Source organism: Cervus canadensis, chromosome 1 (assembly GCF_019320065.1).
Source record: "Cervus canadensis isolate Bull #8, Minnesota chromosome 1, ASM1932006v1, whole genome shotgun sequence".
NCBI classification, from domain to species: Eukaryota; Metazoa; Chordata; class Mammalia; order Artiodactyla; family Cervidae; genus Cervus; species Cervus canadensis.
This window is the reverse complement of record NC_057386.1, coordinates 116,865,813-116,874,455: the sequence shown is the minus strand read 5'-3', so window position 1 is coordinate 116,874,455 and position 8,643 is coordinate 116,865,813. Positions and strand designations below refer to the sequence as shown.

Genomic DNA, 8,643 nt, shown 5'->3' with positions numbered 1-8,643 from the left:
CTTGCTGGGCATCCAGGTCTCACCCAATCCGGCTCCACCTTCTAGGTGAGAGTCTCCGAGGGGCAGCTGCAGGTGGCAAGCAGCTTCCTGGAGGGGGTAACCAGGGGGAGAACCACGAGGTGACAGCCCGCGGCATCCTCCCAGAACTTCGGCTGGACTTGAGGATTCTGCCGCCAGCGGTGAGCTGCCTGACCCCAAAGCTACTTATGCTAGAGATAAAGGGAAGCGCTGGAAGAAATGTGTGGGGGGGTCCCACTTTCCCGAGGGGCAATTGCCAGCACCATCCTGTGCATCGAGACTGCCAGGCTCTAGGGGGACTCTGAGCAAGCTGTTCCACCCCTCTGAGCCTCTGTTTTCTCCTCCGCAGGATGGGAACAACAGTACCTGCTTCGTAGAGTGGTTCTGAGCATTTCATACATTACTAAAGCTTAGTGCAGAGCTAAGTATACGTGGTTGGTGTGCAATGAAATGTATTCATTCCATGAATATTTATTGATTGCCTACTAAGTGGATGGGGCAACAGTCTAAGCACTGGGAGTGAACAAGACAGACAAAAGCCCAGCCCTGGGAGGAGTGAGGCGGACATCCTAGCAGAGGCAGACAGACCGTAAAATACAAACATCATCCCGACTCAATGGACATGAATTTGAGCAAACTCTGGGAGATGGTGAAGGACAGGAAAGCCTGGCGTGCTGCGGTCCATGGGGTCGCGAAGAGTGGGATACGCCTGAATAACAACAGCAATGTAAGTAAATTACAGAGTGGTACAGTCCAATAAAGATAGGATGTGAGCCATAAATGTGATTTAAACGTTTCCAGTGGTACCATTATAACAGTAAAAAGAAATGAGTGAAATTAAGGTTTCTAATTTTTAATGTAAAATGTTCAAAAATGTAGTTTTAAGATTAAAAACTTTTGGGACTTCCCCAGCAGTCCAGTGGTTAAGGCTCCTTGCTTCCAATGCAGGGGGCATGAGTTCAATCCCTGGTTGGGGAACTAGGGGTCCCATAGGCCACTGGAGTGTGGCCAAAATTTTTTTTTTAAATACACACACACACACACAAAAATTAAAAACTTTCACCTAAAATATTGTTGTTTCGGCCAGAGGCATCAGCTACATTTCAGGTGCTCAATGGCCACATGGACTTGATGGTTGCTGGATGCGTCAAGTGAGCGCAAAAATGAAGACTTGGCCAGCACCCTTTTCCCTCTGCTGGCCTGGCCTGGTCTGCCTCGAGAGCCTCCTGGCCACATGCCACCTTCTCCCTTCCACTGTTGGCAAGCATGACCCAGGTTCCACAGACCCCTGAGAGGTGCCCCAGCCTGGGGGAGCCTCAGGACCACCCTGCCCACTCCAGGCAACGGTGTGCACCCCTCGTTCTGGGGGCTTACGGCCACCCCAGGGAACAGACAGCAGGAAGTTTTGTCCAGGCTCTTACTGGAAAAGGGAAGAGGTGGGTCAGGGGGTGTGAGGATGAGTTTTTGTCCAGCGCTGGGATCATTGGGAAGTGAGGGAGGGCTGGAACCTGCCGCTATTTAAAATTTGATATTTTTTGTTCATCAGATTTTTGGCATTAATTAAGAAATATATTTTATTCATATATTATAAAGTTTGTCCATTTAAAGTGCAAAATTCAGCGGTTTTTAGTAAAGTCACAGAGTTGTGTAACATCACTCAATGAATATTAGAACATTTCCATCGTTCCCAAAGAAACCTTGCTCCCACCAAGTAGCCATTCCCTGTCCCCACCCCCATCCCTCCAAACCCTGGTGGCCATGAATCCACTTTCTGACCCATATAGACTTGCCTATTCCGGATGTTCCCTATACGTGGGGTCGTACAAATAGATGGCCTTTTGTGTCTGGCTTCTTTTCACTTAGCATAATGTCTTCCAGACTGACACCTATTGTAGTATGAATCAGGACTTTACTCCTTTTTGCTGTGTATGCTCAGTCGTGTCCAACTCTTGGCGACCCCACGGACTGTAGCCCACCAGGCTCCTCTGTCCATGGGATTCTCCAGGCAAGAATACTGGAGGGGGTTGCCATTTCCTTCTCCAGGGGATCTTCCCAACTCAGGGATCGAACCCAGGTCTCCTGTGTCTCCTGCGTGGCAGATGGATGCTGAGCCATCAGAGAAGCCCTCACTCCTTTTTATGGTCAAATAATATGCCATTGTATGGATGGACCAGATTTTTTTTCTATGCATTCTTTCCATGATGCATATTTATGTTTTTTTTATTTTTTGGCTATGGTGAATTATTCTGCTGTGAACATTCATGTGCAGGATTTTGTGTGGACATTTCTTTTAAATTATTTTAAGGTTTGCATTAATTTAGAATTTTTAATATCCTTATATAAACTATTATTTTACCTAGATTTACTGAGTTCTTCCATCATCCCCTTGAAATTTGCGCCTGAGTCAAGAACTTGAGTAGTCTCACCCTGCTTCCACCCTGCAGGTCCTGTCCCTGCTAGCTGTGTGACTTTGGGTGAGTTGCTTACCCTCACAGAACCTCAATTTCCTCCTCTGTAAAATGGGCATAATCCCTGTGCCCACTCACAGCTGTTAGGGGGCTTCACGGAGGTAATGAAGTGAGTTACAGACCCGGTCCACAGCAGACGTGAGCCAACGCGTTTTTCCTCCTGGGAAGGCCTGGTGCCCGGGCTGGCTGTGGGGAGTGTCCCCAGATGGATGTGACCATCCCCTGCCCATGAGGAGAGTTGGCCCAACAGCCTGGAAATCCTTGCTGCTTCTGTTCCCAAGGGGAATCTGCGTTTTGGTTCTCTGGCTCCAGCCTGACCCACTACGAGGTCCTGAGGGGGTGGGATTGGATGCTGGTCACCCGGAGGACTCCCCGGTTCCCAGCTCCTTGCGCCCCAGCTGTGTGGGTCCCCCATCGCCGCCTCCCCCACCTCCACTCTGCCCATTCCCGTGGAAGGCCGCGGCTCTACCACTCTGCTCTGCCATGAGGCCTGCACCGCGCAGGGTGAAGTCCAAAGTTCAGTCCCTTCGCTAAGCACACGGATAAATATGAACCTTGGAGAATTTCCCCAGCTCCAATGTAAACAGAGCGGGCAGGGGCCCTGATTCACTGGCCACTGGGGCCAGGGTTGGGGGTTGGGGGTGCCCACAGGGCTTGGCTAGTGGGGTTTGGGGGGGCAGCGGGTACAAGGAGCCTGGCTGGGGCCTGCCTGCGGGCCGGCCAGCACGGAGCCAGCCCACGCGGTCGGGGGAGGCGGCCGGCTCGGTGGCCCTGGGCCGCGTGGCCCGGCGCTACTGGAGCCATGGTTTCTAAACTGAGCCAGCTGCAGACGGAGCTCCTGGCGGCCCTGCTCGAGTCAGGCCTGAGCAAAGAGGCGCTGATCCAGGCGCTGGGTGAGCCTGGGCCCTACCTGCTGGCTGGAGATGGCCCCCTGGACAAGGGGGAGTCCTGCGGCAGTGGCGGCGGCCGAGGGGAGCTGGCCGAGCTGCCCAATGGGCTAGGGGAGGCCAGGGGCTCGGAGGACGAGACGGATGACGATGGGGACGACTTCACACCACCCATCCTCAAGGAGCTGGAGAGCCTCAGCCCGGAGGAGGCGGCCCACCAGAAGGCCGTGGTGGAGACCCTGCTGCAGTAAGGACCCCTCCCTTGTCCCCCGCCCCCAAGGAGCCCCGAGAGAGGGACTCACCCTCGGCTTCTGCCCAGCCCTTCCCAGTCCAGAGTCCCATGGGCTATAGCCTGGTTGTCGTGACGGGGACAGGGTCCGTTAGAGCTTGGAGGTGGTAGGAGGGGGGTTCTGGCTTGGAGGTTGGAGTCTCCAGCGCCCGATCTGGCCCTCTGCAGGGTCCCGTCCCCATGAGCCAAGGCTTCCAGCCCAGAGCTTGGGAAGTGGGGCATGCCCCACAGGGGAAGCCCAAGATGGGAGCAAGCAGAGAATCCACAATTTGAATACCCGGGGAGAGAACCGGGGAAGGGCTGGTGGTGGGAATTTTTAGCTATCAGGCGCATTTCTAGTCCCCCAATCCTAACTTCCCTGCTAAACATCAGGGCACACCCCTGGCTGGGGTTTTGGGGGGTCCCCTTGGTCTCCCCAGAACTCGAGCTTTCAGCCGGGAGAACCCAGGTCTTTCTTACCTGCTGGAAATGGAGCCTCAGGAGGGGAGCTGCTCCCCTTTCCAGCACAGCCTCAGGCCCCCCCATCACCAGCAGGTACAGCTAGAAGCCTCCCGCTCTGTACCCCCACCCACGGGGTGGCTTTACCCATCTCCCGGAGGACGGGGTGGGTCTGAGCCCTCTGCTCCCCTCTCCTCAGCAGAGCTGAGCTGGTTACTAATTACCCACGAGTTTTATTATTTCTCTTTTGTTTTATAAATTTATAAATGGCAAAAGGCTCTGATAAGGCCTGTGATCATTAACTTGTAGGGCTGGTGGCCTGGGGAGGCCTGAGCCAACTCTGACTTCCCCCCTAGGCGGGGGTGGGGGAGGTTGGAGGTGAGGGAAGGGGAGCCTGGGGGCTGCAGGGACAGCCCCCCCTCCGAGGCTCTGTAACCTGCCTCCTAACAGCCCGGGGAGGGGTGCCGGGCTAAGGTTTCACAGGTGTCATTTTGGGCAATGTTGAGATAAACTCTGGAGGAAGCTACATACAGATAAGGATGAGGAAAGGAAACTGGGGCTCAGAGAGGGGAAGGAGCTGGACTAAGGCCACCCAGCTGGGGCTCCACGTCCCTCTTTTGGGTGCCCTCCATCGCCAGGACCGGGGTCAGAGCTGGGGGCGACTGGGGGTGACTGGGGGGGAGGGATGGGTTGCTGAGGAAGAGTTCCCAAAGACTATCTCTTTTCTGTCCAAGGTCCGGATCCCAGCCTGGGGTGGGGGAGGGCGGGATCCATCCCTCAGGGAGCCCTCAGGGCCTGCCAGGCCTTCTGAGGGCCGGGGAGGGGGCAGGGGAGCAGCCAGGGCCCCCTGAGTTGGTAGGCAGGAGGAGGGCAAAGGGCCCTGCTGGGCTGCAGGGGAGGGGCATAGAGTCAGGCATCACCAGACCCAGGGAGAGGGCAACCGGACAGGGTGGGGCTGGGCCAGAACTGCTCAGGGCCCCAGATGAGCCTGGGGGCTTTCAGGGGGGTGTAGGGGGCAAGTGGGGTAGCAAAGGCCTTACCTGGCTGGGTGGGGCCTCTTGACCAGTAGCCCCTTCAGTAGGATGGTGGGTGGACGGGAAGGCTTGATCCACAGCACGCGAGCGGGAAGCAGGGGTCAAAGTGCTCCCTGGGGACCAGCAGAGACCTGGAGGCGGAGGGAGAGAGGGGAGACAAGAAGGAAGAGATGGGGGGTGGGGGGGGCGTCTCGGGAGATGGAGACAGAGACCTGGAGAAGCAGAGTGGCGCAGAGGGGCCCGGAGGGGCCCGGGTCTGACGTGCAGCTGGAAGAAGGGGCTGGGGAGAGAGCGAGGTGCCCCAAGCTGCGAGGAAGCTGGAGTGCTTGCCTCCCGCCCCGATTGGGTTTTCTTTAATGCTAACAGCATGCTATTTACTTTCCATTTAAATTTGAGATGTTGCTATAAATTATCAACCAGCTCCTTGTTCCTGCGGAGTTTATAACTAACTACCTGGGTTACTTATTGTTCAGGTAACAAAAGGGATCTGAAAACGCCCTGAGGGGGGAAAGTGGGGCCTTGGGCCTCAGGACACAGGCTGCAGAGGGGTGGGGGACCCCCATGACCGCCCTGGGTGGTGGGGGAAGTTGAGGCTGGAAAGGATGGCGAAGGGGTAGGACTTCCCCAGGAAGCCAGGTGTGACCCAGTGTTACCTTGGACATGTCTCTTCTCATCCTGCCTTGGTCTCCCTGACCTGGACAATGAGTAAAATTCACACTCCCCGCCCACCCTGGTTCCCTGACCTCTTCCTCAGGTACCTCTCCCCCTGCTACCACTGTCCTCCACTTAACACTACACTGACTTCACTGATTCCCACCTCAGGACCTTTGCACGTGCTGTACCTTCTCCCTGGAACCTTCTTTCCAGATCTTCCCATGACCAATTCTTTCCCCCTTTTGCTCCAATATCACCCCGTCGGGGAGGCCCTCCCTGATCACCCCATCTAAAGGTAGGTCCCAGCATCATCACTCTCTCTTCCCCTATTTTTTGTTGACTTTCTCCTGAAATGTATCATTACTTATGATCATCTTATTGATCTGTTTTCTGTCTCGGGCCATGACCACCAAAGCCCTTCCAGAGCTGTGTTCACCACTCAGACCCCTGATCTCCAGCCCAGTAGCTGATACTCTTCATGAATGAATGAGTGACAACTAGGTTTCTCTGAACCCTGGGGACATCTGCTGCTATGGCCAAGGGAGGAGCCTGTCTCAGGGCTCCTTCCTGAGCGTCCTCCTAGGCCCTCCTATCCCTGAGCGGCTCAAACTCGAGGGTCTCTGATCCTCTCCATCGGGCAGCACCAAGGCCCGGAGACGCGGGAAGACAGAGGCTGAGGTGGGACAATCTGACACCCCTGACTGAGGCCAGCCTGCCTGGACTTGATCCCCAGCTCGGCTGGGGCAGGCCGTTTCAGTTTTCTGAGCCACAGTGTTCTCTGCAAGGCAGAGCTGATCATAACGGTTACCCACAGGGTTAAACAGCATGTAAGTGCAACAAACGACTGCTATTATCAGTGGTCCCATTTTACAGATGAGCAAACCATGGCTCAGAGAGGCAAAGTGACCTGCCCGAGGTAGTCTTACAAAGTAGTAAGGCTGGGGCTTGGACCCAAGTCCTCCACACTTGACATAGCACCTTGAGGCCGCATGCCCGTCTTTGACACGTTCATCCCCCTCCTCACCCTCCCCCATCAGTCTCACTGTTAACCACTGACTGACTTCCATGCAGTGCTCTATGGCTCATGCGTACTTGCAGGCTCAGTCACCAAGTCATGTCCGACTCTGAGATCCTACGGGCTGTAGTCCGCCAGCCTCCTCTGTCCATGAGATTTCCCAGGCAAGAATACTGGAGTGAGTTGCCATTTCCTCCTCCAGAGGATCTTCCCGACCCAGGGATCGAACCTGTGTCTTCTGCATTGGCAGGCAGGTTCCCTACCACTGAGCCACCTGGGAAGTCCCCTAGGGCTTATGAAGGGCTTACAGATGCATAAAACTCATTTTCTCCTCCTGATAACCTATGAAATATTATTAGGCCCCTATCACGGTTGAGGAAACTGAGGCACATGGAGGCTAAGCAACTTCTCAGAGCCACCTGGAGGATGAGTGGTAGAGCTGGGGTTCACGCTGAGAACTCGGCTCCCCTCCAGATAAATGGCCCTTCAGGCTGGTCTCCCAGCTCTGCAACCTTGGACCCACCAAAATCCCATGGGCCCGTGAGCAAGAGGCCCAAAGTCTCAAACCTCTGAGGGACTCCAGAACCGGCAGCAGGTGGGAGGAGGGAGATATGGGCAGATCTCCACCTGAGTCCTCTTCCGTCTGCCGTGGGGCTGGGAGGCCCCAGGGCTAGGTTGTGGATGGTGATGATGGAGGTGGTGGTGGTAACAATACCATTCCACTTACTGAGCACTTACTGTGTGCCTGACCCTGACCTCATCATCAAACTCTAGGGATGAGTTTCACCCCTCCTAGAAACTCAGCCAGTTCTCCCAACAAACAACTGGGAGGCAGGAGTGATCTGTCATCCTGTTACAGGGCAGATGAGAGGCATGTACATGACGGGTGTGAGATCACAGTGGTGGGATTCGAACCGGGGATTGGTTTGACTCAAACCCATCAGAGTGAAAGCAGGAGATGCCTGGAGACCTGGCCTCCTAATTCTGCCTTGGGGAAAATGTCATGAAAAGAGCCACGTTCTTGGAGACTGTGTGTGTGTGTGTGTGTTTTGTGGAGGTGGAGAAAGCAGAAAACAGAGAGAAAGAGAAAGTGTGTGAAACAATGACAGGCAGACAGAGACACATAGGGTCAGATGGACAGGGAGAGACAGCAGATCTTTAGTTTGAGCCCAAAGAGGCGCTGCTGAAGGAAGACAGGGAGGGAGGGAGGGAGGACCTCTCTCTCAGGAGGGGGATGACTGCAGTTGGGGGAGGAGGGAGGCCATGGGCAGCCCAGACCTGGAATCAGATAAACATGTTTGCCGTGGAGCGCAAGGCTGGACTTTGTCCTGCCCTTCCCTCCCAGGACTGACTGGCATCTGGGGAGCTGGTGGAGGGGGGTGGGTGGTGGGGAGGAGAGGCTTCTAAGGGCCCCTGAAAGCAGGGAGACAGGGCTCAGGCAGATGTCAGGGGTTCAGGCAAAGCCAAATAGTCCTGAGTCCCAGTGAGGTCCCCTCGGACAAGTATGCACCTCTCTGAGCCTCAGTTTTCTCACCTGTGAAATGAGCGGACAAGTAGCACCTACCTCCTAGGGTTAAGCTTTAAATGACCAGCCCTTAGCACAGTGCCCGGCTCCTTGTGAATACTCAAAAATGTGCATTCTCCCGGCTACCGTGTTTACACGAAGGGGACTTTGCTGAACTGACTGCTGATTGTTTTAACTGCGTCTGTCCCTATCTTCCCTTCCTGTATGGGAACTGCTGATAAAAAAGGAGAAAGTCAGAGGGCCAATGAGGATGAAAGTCTCTGTGCCCTTGCGTCTCAGAAAGTCACCATCAGGGGGGCAGGTGAGACTGGTTCT

At 55.0% G+C, this 8,643-nt stretch overlaps 1 protein-coding gene across 2 annotated transcripts in view; it reads left to right on the top strand.

Moving 5' to 3' along the window:
• Positions 1 to 458: 458 nt before the first annotated feature.
• The window catches only part of HNF1A (HNF1 homeobox A), a 20,217-nt gene continuing 12,032 nt past the window's right edge, over positions 459 to 8,643 (top strand). Inside the window, exon 1 of one of the 2 annotated variants that reach the window (XM_043438880.1) lies at positions 459 to 3,620. In XM_043438880.1, coding sequence (XP_043294815.1) covers positions 3,289 to 3,620 — 332 coding nt within the window. In that variant the 5' untranslated portion in view covers positions 459 to 3,288. The remainder of the gene's footprint in view (positions 3,621 to 8,643) is intronic. The other variant, XM_043438883.1, reaches the window with a different exon arrangement.